Here is a 24,252-nt window from a genome sequence, read left to right on the forward strand (position 1 = left end):
AGGCAGGAGGCCGCGCTGAAAATTTGGTTCAACTGTTCCCTCTGCAGCGAGGTGCAGTCATGGAAACCAATACACAGGTGGGACAGCAGCAATGATCTCATGCGAGCTCTCTGGTCGAACCATGTGCCACTAGGTTATTTCCTAATTTGGGAAAATATGGGATTATAAAGTGGGGTCAGAAGCTAGGGCCTGATAACTTACTGATAATCTTTAGTACTTACTGCCACATCTTTGTCTTCCCATTCCTACCTGTGAGCTCAAGCCCGTTCTTTGATGGCTTACTTGGCTGCTTGGGTACTAAATAGAGGGACTAAGGAACATAGGCTCTTGCAACTCCTTGCAAGTGGAGAAGTGCTTATGATGGGATTTGTTTATTTGGTTAATGAAGGTGATGGGAGAAGTGAATGAATGAAATGAAAATGAATGAAAATACATTTCTACAGCGCGATTGCTGCCCTGGGGCGTCCAAGCGCTAGGGAACCAGAGGGGGATGTAATGAGGCGGACAGAGACTAGGAGGAGGGGGAAGGGGCTGACATGATTACGGAGATTTGAATAGATGGGTTTTAAGTTGCTTGCGGAAGGAGGCAAGGTTGGGATTAGATCTCAGGTGAAGGGGAAGAGAGTTTAATTTATTAGACCTTGGTTAGGCCTTAAACTCCTTAGCTGCACCAGGAAATCAATATATTTAAAAATCAACACGCACTCTCACTCTTAGTCTTTTCCCTCGTTATATGCTCCAGGATTACCAAAGGTCAGTACTGACCTGTTGCTAGCCTGATTGGGGTGGTACAATGGATCTGATCATTTCTTGAAGCACTAGGGATTCGTGGAATCCCTGACCCGAGCATTATATGAGCTATATCTTAAAGCAGAGTACACATCTGTGATCTGCTCTGACCATGAGGTAACACAAGGCAGTAATCCCTTTCCAAAAGCAGTGTAGAAAACGCATATCATTTCAAGTGCCTGTTTTAAGAAGTGCCTGTTTTAAGAGACTGGCTCATCTCAAGTGAACTTTGCTGATGAGGCAAGGAGGAATGAAGCTTACAGATGACAAGGGGAGCCCCCCGAAAGGTTTGTACCCGTGAGGAAGACTGGGTTTTTCGTGCACCTCAATATTTCACGTCAAGGAGATGAAACAAGATTTATTTCCGTGATTTAACCACGTACCGTACACCAAGAGGTTAAAATTAAATAATGAGGTCAAAGCAATTTGTGAGGAGCAGTTCTGAAGTTCCTTAGCATACTAACAGAAAGACCAGACCATATACGCTATATTTAATATTTTAGTTTCCGAACACCTAACAGATAACAAATATCAATTTGTATACATTAATATGAAATCAATAACACAATCTTGTAATTTTGCTTGACAGTTTCATTTAAAAAAGGGCATTACTGAAAACATTTAAAACTGTGTTAAAGAATAAACAACTGAAAAATCAACGGATCAACGGCCACATGCATCAACCTATTTAGGAAGTGCAAACGGTGCGAATCGGTAAATTCGGCCGTTTGCGATTCCTAAATAGGTTTTTGGGATGCATCAAACATTTTTTGAAAAATCGCTATTTTTTGCGAATTCCAAAAATGCGATTGCTTTTAAGGAATCGCAAATTTGCAATTCCTTAAAAGCAATGCATGATTACTTTTAAAATTGCAAATTCGCAATTAGGGGGTGCAAATTACCACGAGGGTGAACCTCGTGGTAATTTGCGAAAATGTATTAAAATGCTCAAAATTGCATTTTAAAACACTGTCATGTTACAGACACACATGTCCTTAAGACATGTGTGTGTGAAACATGCACTTCAAAAAACATTTCAGGGGTGCAGGGGGGGGTCCTTTGAACCCCCCCTGCACCCATGGAATGTATTAACATTTTGCGAATCGCTAATTGAAATTCGCAAAATGTCAATGCCTTCCCATTGATAGCTATGGGCCTTTTGGCCCATAGGAATCAATGGGAATTGCGAAATCGCAAATTAGAATTCGCATAATATTTGCGATTCGGTAAAAATTGCGATTTTTACCGAATCGCAAATATTATGCGATTTAAATCATGCATCCCATTTTGCGATTCCTTATTTGCGATTCCCTAAAAATCGCAAATAAGGAATCGCAAAACTGGACTTTGATGCATGTGGCCGCAAGTGTCCAATATATAGAAATGTATGTTGACCAGCACCTGCGTGCATTTTTAATATTTACCTAAATCAAACAAACAAGAGCATTTGATTTCATCCGTTTTAAGCGCCATAAGACCCGAAATCACCTTGCTAAGGTCTGCCAGAATACAGAACGAGTGGCAAATGTTGTTTCATAACGTTTCCTTTAGCTCCCAGAAAATTCAAGCAGAGAAAAAATGAAATGTATTGATTTGAGGGCATACAGGGATTGATCTCATCCTGACAAAAATGTGCATCCGGTTCCGTCTTGAAGGAACATGGTCGAGTAAGGTTGCGATGCCTTATGAGGGACACAATAACAAACTTTAAACAAATGAATTTTTATAGTTCGTATGTAACCATTCTCTGTTTTCACTGTCAGCGCGAAGTAGCCGATGTCTCTTTTTCAAGGGCTGCGCTCAAGTTGCCCTTCAAAAGATTTTGCTTGAATAGACAAGTCTAATTATTTTCCGTATTTTCCTTATTTTCTAGTAGGGCGATTATTTTCTATAAAAGAGATACGAATACAAAGACCATTAAATGTGACATATAAGTGAGTGTTCTTTAAAAATCAAATTGCATTCAAACTCTACGTCAAAAGTTATTTACCGTTCTGTTGAAAGCTTTAGCCATCTCCAAGATACTTCTTCCATACTGAAAAACAAAGCAAATCGTGCACTAAGTGTACATTCATTTTCTTAAAGTTAAAAACGAATACATTAAACAAGAGTTACCTCATTTTTAACTAAATGGTTGGCACCTTTTTCCAGAAGTAGTTGAACAAGTCTTTCATGATTATTTAATGTTGCGACCTGTAAATGATTAGATTACCGCAGCATTAGTATCTTACAAGCAAATATACATTGTAACTTTAGCCTAAGACAAAAGTAAAATTCTAAATATTAAGCTCTCACTTCTAGATCAAACAGAAGGCAAACATTATTTAAAAATGTCAGCACTGATAATGCTGTAGCTTGTTAACTGTTCAGAATGACTGATTACATATGGAATAGTATGCGAAATCCACTACGTTTTTTTTTGTTGAGTTGCATATAGTGTAACCCTGGGCGTAGTTCGCGTAGTCGCTCTACGCGTAGCTACGCCAAGTGCACTTCACACTACGCAAGCTACGCGAACTGCGTAATGCGGTAGGGAAAATGCTGTTCGCACTGATTGCACAGTGTCGGATGCTTGTCCTCACTGTGAAATTATTGCAAACGGCATCTTGCACAGTGCAAGCAGTCGTTTTCTGCCGCTCGAGTAGATTTGCACTCAAGCTGCAGTTTTCTCAACGCGGACTGGTAGTTTCGCATCGTGAGCGGTCTCGAGCATAAGCGACCACTCGCAATGAGAAACCTGACCTCCTCGTGTTGAAAATCTCGCCGGGAGGTTTATTTTCCACGCTCGCGATCGGCAGCAACTTGATGTTGCTGATCGCGAACGAGGAAAAAGTCTCGCCGGGATGTCATTTTGCTCGATCGCGGTCGCCAACTTGACGTTGAGGACCGCGAGCAAGCAAAAAATGCCCACTACGCGTTTTTGCACTTTGATACATGCAATTCGCGTAGCGCTTAGTTGCGCAAACTATGCAAACTACACAAGCGTAGCATTGTTCTACGCCCAGGGTTAATATAGTGCAAACTTGGCTCAAGGGGGTTGGAGTGCTTTACATGAGAACCACTTTTTAGCCCGAGGGGGGCGGTAATAAGTGTTTGCCCAGAATCATAGGAGTTCCACAGTTCCAAAGCCTACAGCCCTAGCTGATGAAACACATATCCGCTCAGCTTTTGTGCAGGCCATGACAATCCTCATTCTTGCTAATTTCGGGGGAACAGCGTGGATGCGACACAGAGAAACACAATCTGTCAACTGGCGATGCTAGGTAGAGGGGGAAAAGAAGGGATACTGGGGAAAGGGATATCACAGTGGCGGCTCCTCCGCTATGGCAGAGGAGCGTGGCCTCACTGCTTTCGAGCAGTGGAAAGCAAAGGGAATATAAAACTATAATAACTTTAAGTTATTATCATTTTGTATTTCCTTTGCAGGCAGGCGGGCGGGGGGAGAGGGGCTGCTCTGCTCTCGGAGCAGGGCAGGGGACGAGTGGTTTGCCCACTCCTGACTGCATAACAACCACTTTCCCCGTTCTCCATGCAGTCTGCATTAAAGCCTGCATGGAGAACAAGCCCAGGCCCCCATTGCCTGGTTGGGCATCAAACCAGAACGCTCAAAACCAATCACAACTCTGTATTACAGTGCACAACGCTGCATTGCAGTGTTGTGCTTGGTCAGGAGAGCCAGGTTGTTCCTTGCTTCCTGTCCCATGAGGAGAGCAGGAGCAAGGAGCAGAGACGCCGTACCCGGCGCCAAGATAAGTGTGTTATATATTTTTTTCTTTTACATTGTTAAAGTTTAACACTTAAACCTTGCAGTTCCCCCCTCCCGCTAAACCCACCCTCACCTCCCCACGCCCCTCTTACCACTAGCAAGTCATGCCGGCCGCCACTGGACATCCACAATGGTTCTGCTTTTCCATGTGACGATCTAAGAAATTGCTTGGAGCAGAGAAACACTTGTACATATGTCTCCCCGCCACGCTATCCTTGTAATTTAAATGTGTTTAACATACTTGTGCAAATACTACATGTCGAAGTGTAACTGAAGTATGGAACTGTGACCAGCAGGGGGGAGGGATGTATATGGCACTCAGGTGGCCATCTATAGCGTCTCTTAACAGGGGACGTTAAAGATGCCACCCCAACTTAATACCCTAGTGTCCAGTAGCAGCATACCTTAAAACGCCCCTGGCAGTGATGTGGTAAAAAGGTCTGGGAGAAGGAGGATGAGATAGAATCTGTGTTGTTGGGGCCTAATGGACTATGGTAGAGGGTGAAAAGAGCAGACAAACAAGTTACTTACTTTCAGTAACGCATTATCTGGTAGAGGCAATATCTAGCTGCAGATTCCTTACCTTTGAATTTCCCAGGCGTCAGACTGGATCCGGAAGATTTTCGATTAAGATAGTAGTGTCTGGTGAACGTGTGCAGGGCTGCCCACGTTGCTGCCAGGCAGATGTCCAGGACTGGGACTCCACTTTCTAACGCAGAGGTAACAGCTTTAGCCCTGGTGGAACGAGCCCTTAAGCCCTCAGGGGCTGCTTCTTGGCCAGTGCGAAGCAGATTTTTATACAGAGAATGACCCAGCACGAAATGGTTAATTTCTGTACTGCCCGACCCTTCTTCACTCCAACATACCCCACGAAGAGTTGGTTGTCAACCCGGAACTCTTGTGTGCTGTCAAGATAGAATGACAGCACACTTTTTGGGTTCAGAAGTTGGGGTCGCTCCACTTGTTTTATGAGATGTGGAGGAGGATAGAAAGTGGGCATGGTAATGGATTGGTCCATGTGGAATTGTGTTACCACTTTCAGTAGGAAAGATGCGCTAGTGTGAAGCACCAACTTGTCTGAAATATAGACAGGAATGGAGGCTTGGAGGATAAAGCCTGCAGTTCACTCACCCTCTGAGCAGATGTGACTTCCACTAGAAAGTCTGTCTTGATGGTGAGTAGACAGAGGGGACAAATATGAAGAGGCTCGAAAGGAGCACACAAACATGTGAGAATCAAATTAATGTCCCACTGAGGCACAATGAAAGGGGTAGGTGGGAACAAATGTAGAAGACTTTTGAGAACTCTGTGTACAATAGGGAACCTAAATACAAAGGGCTGTTCAGGCAGCCACAAAAAGGCAGACAGTGCAGAAAGGTAATCCTTGAGAGTGCCTAGAGCACAGCACTGCTGGGCAAGGTGAAGGATAAAAAGAAAGACATTAGAAAGAGAAGCAGAAATAGGGTCAATAGACTTTTCTGTACAATATAATACAAATGTGTTTCTCCAGCAGGCATACACTGTCTTGGTGAAGGGACACCTAGCTACCAAAATAACATTGTAGGCTTCAGGAGGAACGTTGAAAGCTGTCAACTGTTTCTGCTCAATCTCCACGCAAGAAGGCCTCGAGTGGTCAGGTTCGTGTGGAGTAACCTCCCCTTCGACAAAAGATACTCTCGAACAGGCAGCCTGATCGGAGGATTGATGCTCATGCTCAGAAGCTCAGAATACCAGACTCAGCGTGCCCAGTCTGGAGCTACAAGAATAACTTGGGCCCAGTTGTTCCTGATCTTCTTGAGAACTCTGGGCAGAAGTGGTAATGGCAGAAAGGCGTACGGGAGGCCTGAGCTCCACTCGAGACGAAAAGCCTCTCAGAGCAAGAGAAGCCTTGGAAACTCCAGCGCGCAGAACTGCTGACATTGCACGTTCTCGCAGAAGCAAACTGATCTAACCAAGGTTCTCCCCACTGCTGAGACCTTGCATCACTTCCAGCTGGAGATGCCATTTGTGATCCGCTAGGCATCGACGGCTGAGTTTGTCCGCTTTGGTATCCAGGGATCCTGCCAGGTGTTGAACCACAGGGATATGCCCTGCTGCTCTAGCCATTACCAGAATCAGGGCCTTTTGACAAGGGATCCACAACCAAATCCCGCCCTGTTTGTTGCAGTACCACATGGCTGTGGTGTTGTCTATGAACACTTGTACTAGCCTTCCTTTGATAGAGGGTAGGAAGGCTTTAAATGCCAGCCAAATCGCTCAGAGCTCCAGTCACTTCACATCTGTCACTACAGTGAGATCTGGTTGGAGAGAGGATAGAGTTCTGCCTCTGACCCAATTGAGGTTCGTTAGCCACCACTGCAGGTCTTTTGCAGTTCCTTTCGAGAGATTCCCCTGCTGATGCGCCCACTGGAACTTCAGGTCCCACTGCAGAGCCCGCAAATGCCATCTGGCATGTGTCACTAGTAGGATGCAGGAGGCCATGAGGCCCAGCAGCCTCAGAGTCATTCTTACAGAAATCCAGGATAGAGGTTGAAACCTTGGTATCATAGCCTGAATATCCTGGACTCGATGATTGGGAGGATAAGATCAAAATTGCACTGTGTCCAGAACAGCTTGTATAAAAGGGAGTGTCTCAGAAGGAGTCAGGTGTGACTTCAGAACGTTGATACTGAAACCCAGCGAATGAGGAGGTTCGATGTAGTCTGGAAGTGGGAGACGACAGCCTGGGGTGATCCTGCCTTCAGCAGCAAATCGGCAAAATAGGGACTCGCACCCCTGATCTGCGCAGATGAGATGCGACTATCACCTTGGTGAAGACCGAGGGGTGCTGTTAAGGACAAAGTGGAGCATGATGAATTGAAAGTGCTCTCGGCTTACCGTGCACTTCAGGTAACGTCGATGGGCAGGCAGAATGAGAAAATTAAAGTAAACGTCCTGCAAGTCCAGCCCTACCATCAAGTCTCCCTGTCCAGGGCAAGCAATACCTGAGCCAAAGTGAGTATCCTGAACTTCTCCATTTTGAGGAAGAGGCTGAGGGTTCTCAGATCTAAGATAGGGCGAAGCCCTTTGTTCTTTTTGGGGATCAGAAAGTAGGCGGGCATAGCAACCACTGCCTACTTCTGATACTGAAATCCTCTCTTTGGTTACCTTGGCCAAGAAAGCCGTGACTTCCTTGCGGAGCAAGAACAAATAATTCTCCGTCAGTCAATTGTGTGTGGGAGGCAAAGGGGGCGAGGGGGATTCAAAGAGAAGGGCGTAGCCTCTTCAAATAATCTGAGGCTTCCACCTGCCGAAGTTATGGACTGCCAGGGGTGGAGTGATTCTGCCACCAACTGGCCACCCATGACCTTGTAGGGCAAGATTAGGAGGCCTTAGAAACTGTGGCTGGAGCAGCATTGGTGGTTGTGGCAGACTTCCGGCTACCTGACCCACGGGGTCGGTAGGAACCGCATCTTCGCTCCCGCACGGACTGTGCAGCTGGCATGAGGCGGTGGCTGGAGTAGGGTTGGCGGGGTTGGAAACCCCTTCCATTGCCACAAAAGGGGCGATAGGCAGACTGAGGTTGACGGGGCAACTGAGAGGCCCAAGGTCTTGGCTATCGCCCGCGAGTCCTTAAAGCGCTCCAGTGCCAAGTCTGTCTTGTCTCCGAAGAGATGGTTTCCTTCAAAGGGGATGTCAATGAGGAAAGCCTGAACATTCCCTGAAAAGCCAGATGTTCTAGGCCAATCGTGGCATTGAAAAGTCGCAGACGTCGAAACATCTGGGAAATTCAAAGGTAAGGAATCTGTGGCTAGATGTCTCTATCAGAAATATAACAATGCATCAATATTTTGTTCTTTTTCATCCAAATAGTTTAGTTTACATGCCTTTCCATCTGCAGGACCAAACTCATGCAGGCACTCAAAAACAACTGTAAAACAAATACAGAAGATTAAATTACAGAAACAAAGGCCCTAAACGTGAAAATGGCAACAAAAAAGTAAATAAACTAGTTAACATAGAATATAGAACAGTGGATGTCAGTCCAAGCTAATGCACACAATAGCAATCACAGGCAGCTCTCAGCAAGTTAAGCAAGCGCAACACCAAACCAGTAGTCAATCTCTCCAGAATACAAAAATGAAAAGGCAAGCCTAACATCCACCATTCAAAGTCCATGTGACGCACCTACCGCAAAAACAAAAATCCCCCACAAGAAGTCCAATGCTTTGAGTGTTTCACTCTAACAGTGTGCACCTTCACCGCCTGTGCTGTTTCCAAAGAGCAGTCGCCAAGACCAATACTAGATTTGTCACAAATGTGGATTGCACCACCAACTCCAAGTTCTAGGATAATTCGGGCTGTCCAATATTTGTTATTTATTCAATCTCTTTTATTCTTCATTTATAATAAAAGCAGCCAAGCAGACAATGCGTTTCGTCCATCTTCAGTGGACTTCATCAGGGCTTAATAACAATTCATTTTCTCCCATTGTTAATAAAAGTCTGCAGCAATGCTATCCTTTTCACTGTATCAGCCTCGTTTTAGGGAGGGCCAACTATTACTCGGCTCCTGTGCCACCAAGATGGTACTTGAAACGCCAAAATCCACGTTATTCCTGTGTGTCAATCTCTTGTCGGTTCTGGGAGTGTTATCACTTCACGTGGACAAAGTCGAGGAGGACATCGTTAAGCTGAAGAGAGAGGATCAGGCCCTTCTGGACAGGATGGAAGTGTTGGAAAACAACGCCAGACGCAGTAATATCCGTGTCCTTAATGTGCCCGAAGGGATTGAGGGTTCAGAGATCAAACAGTTTGTACTCGACTTCTGAAAGACTCGGTAAGCCTTGATTGCTTAGTGGAGGAGTTGGCCACAGACATTCACAGGGTACACAGAGAACCACTCAGACGTAATCCACAAAGGTCTAAACCGCGTAAAATCTTGGTCAAATTTCATACATATGCTCTTAAAGAACAAATTCTCAACCTAGCATTGAAACAGAAAACTCTATCAGGGAATGGGTTTTCCTTTCTGATAAGGTCAGATCTGGCTAGGGTCACTCTCGAGAGGCAGTGGGAGTTTGGTAGGCGCTTAGACGCCTTCAGAAAGTTGGGTGCAACAGCTCAGATGACATTTCCCGCTGCACTAAAAGTGATGCACAATAATAAAATGTTTAACATCAGGACAGTGCATGCAGCGGATGAGCTTTTGTTGGAGCTGGGCAATAAGGCTTCTTCGGTATAGTGGAAGGTGATGTCTCCAGGAAATTGAGTAAGTAGGGCTCTCTTCCCCATGTAATCATAGCACCTAGATATAAATAGGATGCTTGATGAGAAAAATAAAATACACCTATCCAAAAAAAATACACATAAACACATAAATTAAAAAATTAAATATAAAAATCAACATAGAAATGTAGTATTTAGTTGCACATTATATGTTTGCACACATAGTAAGTCATAAGGGAGTATAAAATTGGGTTTTTGGGATTCGGGTTCGGGTTGGGTCCGGGTGGGTCAGCCGGGGTCTGCAGGGGGGTGCCATCTACTGGATTTGATCCGGTTAGATACATCAAGGGTTCTCCACGGGAGGGGGTGTGGTAGAGTGGTGGGATGGGGGGTAGGGGAAGGGTTAAAAGCAAAAAAGTTCCTCATTTGTCATTATATTCTGTTTTTCTACCGTGAAGTTCAGTTGGTGCTTCATGACTTGCAGCTGAGCTTGTCTTGGTTTGAACGGCATTCCTTGTTATCAGTGTTATTATTGGGTAAAACTCTGGTCGGTTTCTCTTTGCTATGGCTATGGCTAAATTAAAAATATTTTCCTGGAACATAAATGGCCTGCGGACCAAATTCAGGGCTAGAAAAATGTTTCAGTATCCTGGAGATATAGATGCACAGGTCATCTTGCTCCAGGAAACTCACTTGACTCTGTCTGAGATAGAGATAGTGGTAAAGAAACATAGGTGGATTGACTTTGCGGTCTCCACTTCCCAAGAAATGCGTTACTTACCTGTAACTGCAGTTATCCAGTATTGGTATCTTTCATAGATTCACATGCCTGAATCATTCCCCGTCGTCGGGGTGGGAGTCCCCGGTATATAAAATAGTAATGTCCTAAAGACATATATATATATACTAATAGGCCGGAGGTCTCACATTAGTAACCTATCTGAGTCCTTTTGTAAAAAAGGACCAAACTTTGGCCAGGAGCCAATCAGCTACTACCACCCTCTAGAACCTTCCTGGAAGGAGCCCTAGTCCGTCAGATTTTCGTAAGCACAGTGCTAAGTAGTACCTACTGAGAGAACCAAGGTGAGCCCTTCCTGGGGAGGCGGGTGGGTTGCATGTGAATCAATGAAAGATACCAATACTGGATAACTGCAGTTACAGGTAAGTAACGCATTTCTTATCCAGTATTATAGGTATCTTTCATAGATTTTGAAACTATCAAACTGTGGTATCCTGGTGCTCTCAATGGTTGAAACGAATATTCAGATTGTGAACAGAATTTAGGGTAGGCGCCACATCCGACGCACGTAGTCAAGCCTGCCTTCAACAAAGGTAAACGTGGAGTGGGAAGGGAAACTTCTCACAAGGGTGTGCGCTCAGATATACTGGAAACCATATGGTTTCTTAACAGTTCAACACAAAATTCATGTGCAGTAATCCAATAGTAATCCAGAAATTCTTTCAAAATGTATTCCAATGTTTTAATTCACATAGCATCAAAGTCAATTCGTAGCTTGATCAATTAACGTTTTTGTCAATACCCAATGCATTTCGGGTCTATAGCAAGGACCCTTCGTCAGGGGTCTGTGGAAAAAGAATAATACGGGACCAGAATAAATACTCACTCAATAGAGTATATTCAACAGTGATATCATCTTGTGACTAGCATGAAACAACGCATTTACGTGCACCAAACCTAAGAAAAATAGTGCTGGAAACGAAAACGTGCTCAACATGAAAAACGAATGGCTTCAAAAAATGACAGGCTTAAAGATGGACTAACTCGTGCAGTGAACCTGAAGATGTGCGAAAATAGAAAGAAGAAACGAGCTCGAAATCTGAAGAAAATCAAAAGACCCTCTCAAAGGAGCCCAGTTGTTGCGTGTCCAAACAACCAAAATAGACCCATCACCAAGATGTAACGTAATCTAGTGCACACTAGGAAACTTACATTAATCCTGGACGGGAACCGTCTCTATGTCAGCATACAAAGCATTGGGGACGTTTGGTGAAGTCAGTCACGTGATCGGGGAAGTGGAAAAATAACGAAAACTGAAAACGGACACGAAAAATACGAGGGTAAACAAATGCCGTGTAAAAGTAAAGAAATAGAAACAGGCAAGTGAAGAGAAAGAAGTGAAAGAAAATAGAAACAATCTGAGTGGATGAAAGCATATAGAAAAGAGCTAATCACAAAAACCTATTGACAGTTGGTAAAACCGAAAAATTAGAATAACAAATGACATGAATGACATAAACAAATTCATCAAATCAAACAGCTTGATCCAAATGATTGGACTCCGAACAGTTCAAATCGCCAATGTAATTTAGAGAAAACAAGAATATTCAATCCTGTCGTTCATCCCCACTGGTTGGAGAGAATTAAGTTTTTTAATCCAAAAATACTCTGCTTGTAATCTCTGTTTGACAGGATCCATGTCTCGGCATTGTGAAATAACCTCCAGGATCATGCAGCGCAATTGTGAAATTTGATGACCCGCTTCTTTCCAGTGGTTGGCCACCGTAGATTTAGTGTTAAAGAGTCTAATGTTACTTTTGTGTTCAGTGATGCGCACTTTTAATTTGTGCTCAGATTGCCCAACATAAACTTTGCCACACGGGCATTTGATGGCGTAAATAATGTTTTTAGTGTCACATGTACTGGAGTGATGTAGTTGAATTTGATACCCTTTGGTGGGGTGAGCAAACTATTCCCAACGATGACATTACTGCAATGTACACAATTGTGACATCTGGACATGCCCTTGAAATTGCATTTGTCTTTTTTGGGTGTGTTCAGTATTTCTTTTAGATTCCTGGATCTTTGGAATGCAAAAGTCATCTTTTCATTATAAAGATCTTTGAGATCAGGTTCCATTTGTATTAAGGTCCAATGTTTATTGATAATGCTTTTGATTCTCAACGCTTCTGTGGAATATTTCAACACACAAACAGTTTGCTTGGATTTGAGGGGTAGCTTTTCTTTGAGTAACATTTCTCTTGGTTTTGCTTGAACTTTATCAAGGGCCACTTTCAAAATTTCTTCTGGGTAACCTCTTAAACGATATTTGTTGGTTAGTGTTTCCCATGCTTCATGCAAATCCGCATCATAAGTGGTGATCTTTTTCAGTCTAGTATATTGTGATGTCCGCAAGTGTTTTTTTAAGGGCTCTGGGTGAAAACTGTGGAACAACAGACTTGAGTTTCTGTCAGTCTTTTTAATGTGAACTTTAGTAGTGAGCACATTATTTTGAAGCAACACTTGCACATCTAGAAATGCAATTGTGGATTTCTCTATAGCATAAGTGAATTTTATCCGATCGTTCTGTGAATTCAATGAAACGATGTTCTCTTCTAGAGTGCTTTTTTCACCTTTCCAGATTAGAAAGATATCGTCGATGTAACGTTTAAACATCATGAGATTGGTGATCCAGGTCGGATTGTTCAAGATATGGTCTGACTCGAATTTGTGCATGAAAATGTTGGCATATGAGGGTGCCCCCCAAAGCCCATTGAAGTTCCATTGCATTGATTATAAAATGTGTTTTGCCATTCAAAGTAGCTATGATATAACGCAAATTGCATCAGTTCCATGATGAACAATTGCTGAGATTCTTCCAATCCACTGTTTAACAAACTCCATTCCAGGGCCTCAATGCCCTCGTTGTGAGGTATGGACGTATATAGAGAAATTAAGTCAATGGTGCAGAGCCAATATGTTTCACCTGCTTCTAGTTCGATAGAACGTAACAAATTAAAAAATGATGTAGAATCCTTGATGTATGTTTCACTTTTTTGAACAATCGGTTGTAGAAATTTGTTTACAAATTTACCAATTGGTTCGGAGATTGAACCACACGCTGAGACAATTGGTCTAAAAGGAAGCTTAACAGGATCTTTATGTATTTTTGGCAACATGTAAAATTTCGGTCTTCTAGGAAACTTCATTTCAAAAAAATGTTTTGTTTTCTCATTGATCCAGTTCATATCTACAGCATGATCGAGGATTTTTTGTAGCGTAGCTTGATACTCATCGGTGGGATCGTGATCTAAGGGTAATTTGAAAGAATTTCTGGATTACTATTGGATTACTGCACATGAATTTTGTGTTGAACTGTTAAGAAACCATATAGTTTCCAGTATATCTGAGCGCACACCCTTGTGAGAAGTTTCCCTTCCCACTCCACGTTTACTATCTTTCATAGATTCACATGCCTGAATCAGAGTAGCGAGTAGTAGGCAGCACATTTCGTATAATATAGTATGTAAGACACTTGATAATAACTTATCAATAGTGCAACAAAATAAACTGCAAACAGTAGCAGGATAAGAAATGTGCAATTAGGAAATTGGAAAGGTGGGATGAAAGGAAGAAGGCTAACCTCCAATGAAATAGATGATGGAGCACCGCCTGCCCCACTGCTGCATCCTTCATAAGTTCCGAATCCAAGCAGTAGTGCTTGGTGAACGTATGTGGTGTCTTCCATGTCGCCGCTCTGCAGATGGCACCCCAGAAAAGAGCGCCATGGAGGTGGAAACCACTCTAGTGGAATGAGCCCGAACTTTGGCGGGCAGAGGATGACCCGCCTGTTGGTGGCAGAAGGCGATAGCCACAGAGATCCACCTTGAAATGCTCTGCTTTGTCAATGGTAGGCCCTTCCTGAGCCTGCTGAAGGCAATAAATAATTGGTTGGACTTGCGAAATTGTTCTGTTCTATGAAGGTAGAATTTCAGACATCTTTTCAGATCTAAGGAATGTAGAGATCTCTCCGCTGTTGAAGATGGATTAGGGAAGAAAGATCTCAGGACAATAGGTTCGTTTAGATGAAAAGCAGACGGAACCTTTGGTATGAATTTGGGGTTAGTCCGAAGAATGACTCTGTCCTGTTTAAACTGAAGTAACGGGTCCTGAATACAGAAAGCCTGCAGCTCCCTCACCCTCCTTACTGACGTGAGAGCCAGCAAGAGAGAGGTTTTCCATGATAAGTATTTGAGATCCACTTTATGCATCGGCTCAAAGGGGTGTTTCATCAACTGCGCCAGGACAATATTGATCTGCCATGTAGGTGGTAAAGGTCTCACTGGAGGATAAGTCCTGAATAAGCCTTTCAGAAACTGCTTGACCAGTCTATTGGACCATAGAGAAGCACCAGACGAAGGGCGTCTGAACCGAGATATGGCTGCCAGGTGGACTTTGATTGAGGCATGAGCCAATCTCGAGTTGGCTAGGTGAAGCAGGTAGGGCAGCAGGTGTGCCTGAGATGACGAGAACGGGTGCAGTTTGTTAGCTTTACACCATAAACAGAATCTCTTCCACTTAAGCGAATATGTCTTGTTGGTACTGGCAGCCCGGGCCCGAGCTAAGACGACCCTGCAGTCCTGAGGGATATCTAACTCCTGGAATTCTCTGAACTCAGGAGCCAAGCCGATAATCTGAGAGATGTCAGATCTGGATGCTGGACTTGCCCCTGGTTCATAGTGAGGAGATGCGGGTAAGGCCTGAAGGGAATCGGAGGCTCCAGCGATAGAAGGTGGAGTTCTGTAAACCAGTGTTGGCGTGGCCACGCTGGGGCTACCAGGATCAGGGTGCAATGCTCTGCTTTCAGTTTCCGGAGGACCCTGGGGATCAGGGGAAATGGAGGAAAAGCGTAAGCAAAGACGTTGCATCATGTCATCGAAAATGCATCCCCGAGAGATCCTTTCTGGGGAAGCCAGCTTGCATAATGTTGGCATTTTGCGTTGATCTTCGTCGCAAATAGATCCAGGTGAGGACTGCCCCATCGGGAGAACACTGCGTCGAGAGCATGTTGGTCGAGCTCCCACTCGAGGCAAATGGATCGTTGCCTGCTTAGTGAGTACGCCAGGGTGTTGTCGGCTCCTGGGAAGTACTCTGCCCTCAGCGAAATGTTGTGTTGGAGTAGCCACTTCCAAATTCGCTGTGATTCTTGAGACAACGTCATGGATCGAGTTCCCCCTTGCTTGTTTAAGTAGTGCATTGTGGTGGTGTTGTCCGTCCTCACAAGCACTGGGGAGTTCCTGATTCTGGGCAGGAAAGCTCGAAGAGCCAGGTATACTGCCCTCAACTCTAACAGGTTGATGTGGAGCAGTTTTTCGGCTGGCGACCACTGACCGTGTATCTGAAGTTCCTGCAGGAACGCACCCCATCCTTCCAATGATGCATCTGTTGGTATCACGTGCTGTGAGATTGGAAACAGGAATGGAAGGCCCTGGTTCAGGTTTTTTGTTTGAAGCCACCAGTGCAGGGCCTTGACCATGAACGGAGTGATCCTGAGTAGATCGTCGAAGGATACCGTACTCTGAATCCACTGGGATGATAGCGCCTCCTGTAAAGAACGCATATGGAGGCGGCAGTGTGGTATTAGGAGGATGTTGGAGGACATCATTCCTAGCAGTGACTTGAAAAGTCGCACCTTGATGGTCTTTTTGAGCTGAATGTGTGCTGCCAGCGACCTCAGTCTGGCCTGACGTTCCTGTGATGGAAAGGCCTTCTCCTGATGTGTGTCTAGAATTGCTCCCAGAAAAGTGAGGCGCTGAGAGGGCTGCAGTACTGACTTTTCCTGGTTGAGTGTAAGTCCTAGCCTCTCGTAGAGCTGAAGACAGGCTTTGGAAGACCTGTTCACACCTTCTAGAGTGGGAGACTTGATGAGCCAGTCGTCCAGGTAGGGAAATACCTGGTGATGTTGCTGGCGAAGGTAGGCTGCCACTGGAGATAGGCATTTTGTAAAAATGCGTGGCGCCGACTTTAGGCCGAATGGCAACACTCTGAACTGGTAATGTCTGCCCGCCACAGTGAACCATAGGAATTGGCGGTGACTTTTGTGGATGAGTATGTGGAAATAGGCATCCTGGAGGTCTAAGGACACCATGAAATCCCTGGAATTGAGTAGTTGTAACACCTCTTGAATGGATACCATACGGAACGATTGTTTTTTGAGGTATGTGTTGAGGTTCCTTAGATCCAGTATAGGTCTCCATTTCTTCTCCTTTTTTCGTATCACGAAGAAACGTGAATAGAATACTTTCCCCCTCTGACCTCTGGGAACTCTTTCTACGGCTCTTTTCTGAAGCATTAGTGAGAGTTCCGCTTGAAGGAGATGAAGATTCTTGTGTGGCATAGGACATGGTGGGTTCGAAGAAGGAGTGTCCACAAACTCCAGAGTATGTCCGAACCGAACCAGTTGGAGAACCCAACGGTCCGTTGTTATTTTTTGCCAATTGTGGAGGAAGTTGGAAATTTTGCCTCCTACTACGTAACATGGAGAAGAAGTGGAGGCCTGTTGGAGAAATAAGTCACTGTCTTCTAGGGGGATCTTTCTTTCCTCCTCTCCCTCGAAAGGATGACTTATTGTAAGAAGACTGGCCTTGTTGCTGCCTCTGTTGGTATTGAGGCTTGTATTGCTGGGACGAGGTGTAGGAGGATTTGTACCCCTGGTATCCACCACTTGTTTGTTGGCCTCTTCCTCTGGAGCCCCGAAAGGAAGTATTCTTGTACTGGAGGGCACCCAGGGATCTTGCGGTCTCGGTATCTTTCTTGATACCCTGGAGCATCTCATCAATATGCTTCACGAAGGGAAGCTCGCCGTCGAACGGCATGTCCAGTACCTTGGCTTGGACTTCCGGACGGAAAGATGTAGCTTTTAACCAGCCTTGGCGCCTAAGGGCAGCTGCCCCCGCCAGCTAGCGAAATCCTGTTGAGGCGATATCCATCGCCACATCAATAATCTCCGAGGCGGACCGCTCTCCTTCAAGGAGGATCTTCTTGACCTCTTCTTTCTGCTCCTCTGACAGTGTGCCTAGGTACGGGGCAACATCTGCCCACATCTGGCGATTGTAGCGTCCCAAGAGCGCAAGCAAGTTTGCCGCCCTGACGTTAATGGCCGACATCGACGAGAACCTCTTCCCGATGTTATCAAGTTTACGGCCTTCCTTGTCCGGAGGCGCAGTCAGTGCAGCAGCCGGGTTGTTGGATTTCCGCTGTGCGGCCTGTGTAATCACGGAGTCTGGTTTAGTATGGCCTGTAAGGCATGCCGGAGCCGTGTCCGGGGCCTTATATTTCTTATCAAGTCTGGCCAGCACTGGAAGTAGAGATGAGGGGTTTTGCATTATCTTTATTCCCTGGTCCCAGACGTGGTCAATAATAGGGATTGACCGGACCGTTGCGTGGTCATCTCTATTTTGAATCTGGCTGCTGCTCGTTCTATAATATTATTAAACCCCCCCGATGTCTTCTGGAGGTGAATCCGCCTGTGCCTGGTCTGGGGATGCTGGATGTGAAATGATGTAGTCATTCCACTCGTCATCCTGTATTTCTCCCTCTTCCTGTTGACCCTCCTCGTCTTTTTCCACTGCCTCCTCTTCATCCGAAGATTATTGTGGAGGCAAAGATACAGGATCTGGAGTAATTACTAGCGGAGGTGGTCTAGTGCGAGGAGTAGGAGCTGGTGTCACGGTTTGTGGTGGCCCTACTGGAGGTGGCGGAGTAGGAGGAAACCGCTGCTTGTAGTCCCCTATAAGGAATTGGAGGTCCGTGACAATTGAGGCCGGGAGGCACACCATAGGTTGTGAAGGAGGAGGCGAATGATATTCCTCCGGGTAAGGGACTCCTGCCTGACCCATATCTTCATAATCCGAACTCTCATGGACCTTGACATTTAACTCTGATGGACTTGTTGCAGTGGGGAACAAGGCGCCATCATCGGAGTCCTCGGTCTCCAGTAAATGAACCGGTGGCAGTGACTGGACTTTGCTAGGAGACGTCGCTTCTGGCGTCAGCGTACGCGTTGACATACTGAAGTGTGTATAGGTATACTTCTGTTTGGGAGACCCTTCCGTCGACGGGCCCGTCGACGGGGTGGTCTTCGCCGGTGGGATGCGGACAGCCACAGTAGGCCCCTCTGTCGTCTTCACCGACGACGATGTCGTCAACGGTATCGTCGTCGACTGTGATTTCTTCGTCGACGGCATTGTTGGAGTTGTCGTCGACGGCTTCATCGATGGCTTCGTCTGGTGTCGACGGCTTCGTCGACGCTGGTGTCGACGTCGATGGCTTCGTCGATGGCTTTGTCGTCGAAGACATCGTCGACAAGGTGGTCGTCGACGTCAATGGGACTCTCATCGACGACGATGGTTTTGACTTCGTCGACGGTGGAGCTGTCGTCGACGAAGGCGTCGTCGACGTTCTTTTGACAGGAATAATAGATGTTATAGACCTACCCGACGACAACGAAGTTGAAGTAGATGTCGCAAGGTGGTGAAGGCCGATGCTGTCGACGTAGAGATGGTGACTGTCGACGCTGTCACAGGCATGGCAGAAGACACCAGCACAAGCTTCTTAAAGGTGGTTTCCTGAAGAGAAGTCTTAACTGCCATGGCTTTTGGACGACCCTCTGAAGACTTTGTCGTCTTCGTTTGAGGAGGCATGTGAGACGGACCTGGAGATGTCTGTCTCGGCCTTTTAGAAGAGGAGTGTGAGCTCCTAAAGGAACAGTCGCTCTCACCTGAGGAGACTGCTTGATCCTTGTCCTTCAGTCTCTGAAGCCACAGAAGCAGGTGTCCCTCTCTGTCTTTAAGAGTTTTGACAGAGAAAGTGCGGCAGACCTTACAGTCCTTGGCAGAATGGTCAGAGTAGAGATAGTAGAGGCAGTCTTCATGTTTGTCATCTACATGCAGTCTTAGCTTACTACACGAGGCACAAGGTCTAAAGAGCCCTTTTTTAGGAGTGGTAGACATAGTAGGTTCTAGCCCTCCTTCACAAGAGTAAATAAGAAGAGAAAAATATGGAATAAATCCAGAAATACCAGAAACCTGAGCAGAGCTCAGTGGAGACTCCCTTAGCACGACGTGCGGTAGAAAATCTGAGGGACTAGGGCTCGTTCCAGGAAGGTTCTAGAGGGTGGTAGTAGCTGATTGGCTCCTGGCCAAAGTTTGGTCCTTTTTTACAAAAGGACTCAGATAGGTTACTAATGTGAGGCCTCCAGTCTATTAGTATATATATATGTCTTTAGGACATTACTATTTTATATCCCGGGGACTCCCACCCCGACGACGGGGAATGATTCAGGCAGTGAATGTATGAAATATACCCATAATAGTGGATAATCTATAAATACTAGGGGAGTGTCTTTGATTCTTAAAAAACAATTAAAGGCCAGACTGATAACTTCTATGGCGGACCCATGTGGCAGATGGGTTATAGCCTTATTAAATATTTTGGAGGTCCAATTCACACTTGTGGGTTACTACGGCCCGAATCAAGATGACCCCTCAGTATTAGAGACTATTTTCTTTCATCTTCTGTCTTTTCCCGATCCAGGTATATTTGCGGGAGATTTTAACATTGTACTTGACCCAATTTTGGATAAGTCAAAAAACAATTGCTCCCGCATCCCCTCAAAATCCAGGACTTTTTTGCTAAATGCAATGAAGCAGTTCGGGTATGTGGACATTTGGAGAGAAAAGTGAGGAACCCAACAGGGAGTTTCATTTAGAAACTACAATTACCACCATCAATCTCGGATTGAATTTGTATTGATTAGTCATAGTCTAGTTGAAAGAGTAAAGAATATTCATTACCTCCCCATACATTTATCCGATCATGCGGCCATAGTATTAGAGCTCTCGGTGGCTTTCAATGCTTCAACCAGGAGCTGGACCTTTGATCGCTCCCTGCTTTCCCATGCCGATGATGGTTTGTTCCTCAAAACAGAAGTCCAGTACTTTCTTAAGGAAAATGTTGGGTCAGCTGATAATAGAATCATCTGGGACTCCCTAAAGGCATTTGTACGTGGCCTTATTACTTCTAAGGTGTCCTATAGAAGGAGGGAGTATAGGGAGGCGGTGGCCTCAGTCGAAGCTGATATAGTTAAAGTTCAGCACGACATAGATTCCAACTCGGCTTCCTCTGCAACCCTCTTGTCAAGCCTCCAAAATAAACTACTTTCTTTAAAGGGCCAATTAAGTTCAGTTTTAAATCAGCGTATTCAAGAAAGATGGGATGCTAGTAAGATCGCCCATTTTGAATATGGCGAAGGCGCAGGGAAGTTACTGGCCTGGAAAGCTAAAACGGATCAAGTTCGTAATAATATAGGCTCGATCATGGTCAATAATGTTCCACGGTCCTCGGATTCGGACATAAGACACGCCTTTAGAGAGTACTTCCAGGATATATATCATGAGGATAAAACTGCCGACCCTGATCAAATCAGGGAATGGCTGAATCAAATCGTCCTTCCAGCTCTATCAAGAGATCAGAGCGAGTTCTTAGATAGTATAATTTCAGAGGGAGAAGTTAGAAAGGCCGTCCAAAATGTAAAAAAGGGGAAGGCGGCTGGGCCTGACGGTCTGCCAGCTGAAATCTATAGAGTATTAGAGCAAGAACTGGTCTCCTTCTTGACAGTTTTATTTAACCAAATTTTACAAGAGGGTATTCGCCCTCCACTATCCTGGGATAGTGCCTCTATAACACTGATATTAAAGCCCGGAAAGCCACCTACATCATATGGTTCGTATAGACCCATCTCGATTTTAAATGTGGATTATAAAATCTTTACCACAATACATGCTAATAGATTCGCTTTAGTGGCCCCTGAAATCCTTCATTCAGACCAGAAGGGGTTCATGAAGGGACGACAGTTAAATGAATTAACTTATGACTTAATAGTGGCGATGATATGGCCTTATTGGAGTCCCTTCCCCTGGCGGTCCTCATGTTGGACGCAACCAAGGCCTTCGACAGGGTGAACTGGGTTTACCTGTCGGAGGCCTTGGCCAAGTTCAACGTGGGTGGAAAAACGCGGCGGGCAATTGATCTTTTATACCAGAACCCCAATGCCCGTATTCTGGTAAATGGGGCTTTAACTGAGCCACTGAACATCTCGAGAGGAACAAGGCAGGGATGCCCTCTCTCCCCGCTCCTGTTCGATCTATACATTGAACTATTTGCTCAGTGTTTAAGAGATAATGTCAACATCAGATCGTTCATGTATAAGGGGTGGGAGAGAAAAGTGGCCTTATACGCCGATATTATGGTTTATACATCAGAGGTTCACACTGCACTTCCTACAGTTCTTAAGGTGGCCTCGATGTTTGGCGAAATCTCTGGGTACGAATCAATGCTGATAAGACGGAGATGATGATATGGAATGTAGATCAGATTCCAACAAGTATTACATTACGAGATATTTGGGTGTTAATATTGTTAAGGATATCAATCAGATCGCCAATATAAATGTTGTTGCTGTAGCTAAGGAATGCCGTAAATTGTTACAGTCTTGGGTACAACTTCCTTTATCATTTTTAGGAAGGGTCAACTTAATTAAGATGTCTATTTTACCTAAAATGTCTTTCCTTTTTAACACAATCCCGTTATATTTTGATCCTTCATTAACAAATAAATTACAGTCTGATATTAGTTCTTTCATTTGGAGTAAGCGCCTTTCGAGGATTTCCTGGAAGAAGCGGAGGAGGTGCAGAGAAAAGGGGGGAATAGCTGCCCCAGATTTTCAGACATATGCATGGGCATTCCAACTGTCTCATGCCAGAATGCTCTTAAAAAATCCATCTGAGTATCGGGCAGGGTCTTTGTATTCCACTCTGTCAGCCAATCTGGGTTTCTGTTTAAATTTGGGGACCCTAAATTAAAAAAAAAAAATAAGCTGAAGATTCTGCAGGGAATGGCTAAAATGTGGGCACAGCTAACCAAAGCTATTAATGTAGGTTATTACAGTAGTAGGACCCCGTTATGGGATCTCCCCGAGAGCCCTGCCTGGCTGAGTGACAGTCTTGCTGCCCCGATCAAGGATGCTGGGTTGGCTGTATGGGGCGATTTATTCATGGAGGGGGAATTGCTTCCATGGGAATGACTGAGAAACATCATTGGCCCTAACTTTGCTAGGTTTAAGCATATACAAATATCTAGCTGGTCCCATGCATATATCTCCCGACCAACTCGTGGAAATAAACTTCCCTTAGGCGGGCACAGTCAGCTAATATCTTGTTTGGTTGATAAACCCTCTGCCAAAAAGGAAATTTCAACATGGTACAAGATGATTATGGAAGAAAGGGATGGGGTTTTTTCACTATCGGATGAGCTTTGGTCGTCCTCTATAATGGATTGTAATCTGCAAGAGCTTTGGAGCCTATCCTGTGGAATGTTGTGGGATATTGTGAAACCATCTTGGCTCCGTAGAAATCATATCTTTACTATCCATAGAGCCTATTATTCCCCACTAAGGCTCTCGAAGTTTACTCAGGTGAGTGTTGTGGCATGCCCTAAGTGTGGTTTGGTGGCTGCTTCAGACTGTCACATGTTCTTTGAATGCCCCATTTTGTCAACGTTTTGGGAGGCTGTAAGAAGAACCTTGTCATCATCCCTGAATTTGAATATAGTCCTTGATCTTCCTCTGGTCATCTTCGGTATTTTGGACGGTCTCCAAAGTTTAGAGAAGAAGCTAGTTTTCTACTCTATTTTGCTAGCCAGAAGGGAGATATGTAGAAGGTGAAAGGACTCTTTGCCCCCTACAATCGAAGATTGGTACACTTCCGCACTGACGGTTTCCAGATTAGACCTGGGTAGGTCAGGTAATTCAAACAAAAGAGCGTTCTGGCAACTATTAAATTGGGATCATTGAGTGTCCGGGGTTTTTTTTTTTCCCCGGGTCCAATGATTAAGCCACCAAGACCTAACCCAGCGCGAGACATCATAGTGGAAATATTCTCCACCTTTCTTTTGTTTTTTTTTCCGGTGATTGCAGATGGCTGAGGCTGGAGGAGCTGAGGGACGAGTATCGAGTCTCAAGTTGTGCCCTTCCAGTTATTAATTAACTTCTCGCTTGTATACCTCTGGACTTCATCATGGAAATAAAACCAAATTGGCATATGAGGACAAAAAAAAAAAAAAGAATTTTTTTAAAAATTAAAATAAGACTGTTTTAAGCAGTTTCCTGAATTCAACATAATCAGGACAGGTGCTGATGTGATAGGGCAAAGCATTTCAATAACACGGGGCCAAGTTAGAAAAAGACCTGCCACCACATCTTGTCAAACGAACACGAGGAACGATAAGAAAGGCTTGATCCTTGGAGTGCAAATACCAGACTGGACAACAGTAGTTATGTTCCTGGCGTAGATAACTCGGTCCGTTGCTCATCCATGACTTATGAGTGAGACAACAGATTTTAAAGCTTGTCCTTTTCTTAATAGGTAGCCAGTGCAGGACTTTCAGAAAGGAATCAGACGTGGAACCGGAAGGAAGATTGTACAGAAGGAGCAGTGTGGCTCAATGGTTAGAGCGGCAGACCCTGATGCAGAAGTCTAGCCTGGGATCAGGGTGCAATTCCCCGCCACGGAGGGCCTTGGGCTCAAAATTCCACGGACCTGATAATTCTCGCCTCGGTGCCTATTCCAATCATGGAGTCCCACTCTGCAACTTTGGGCAATAGCTTGCTTAATCTCCACAACGGCCTCCCACAA

At 44.9% G+C, this 24,252-nt stretch overlaps 1 protein-coding gene across 1 annotated transcript in view; it reads right to left on the reverse strand.

The window, feature by feature from the left end:
* Window positions 1–2,543: 2,543 nt before the first annotated feature.
* The window catches only part of FANK1 (fibronectin type III and ankyrin repeat domains 1), a 965,446-nt gene continuing 943,737 nt past the window's right edge, over window positions 2,544–24,252 (reverse strand). Inside the window, exons 9-11 of the mRNA XM_086919548.1 lie at window positions 2,905–2,982; window positions 2,780–2,824; window positions 2,544–2,677 (exon numbers count right to left, since the gene is read on the reverse strand). Of these exons, the coding sequence (XP_086775674.1) occupies window positions 2,630–2,677; window positions 2,780–2,824; window positions 2,905–2,982 (171 nt within the window). The 3' untranslated portion in view covers window positions 2,544–2,629. The remainder of the gene's footprint in view (window positions 2,678–2,779; window positions 2,825–2,904; window positions 2,983–24,252) is intronic.

This window comes from Lissotriton vulgaris, chromosome 5 (assembly GCF_964263255.1).
Source record: "Lissotriton vulgaris chromosome 5, aLisVul1.2, whole genome shotgun sequence".
Classification (NCBI taxonomy): Eukaryota; Metazoa; Chordata; class Amphibia; order Caudata; family Salamandridae; genus Lissotriton; species Lissotriton vulgaris.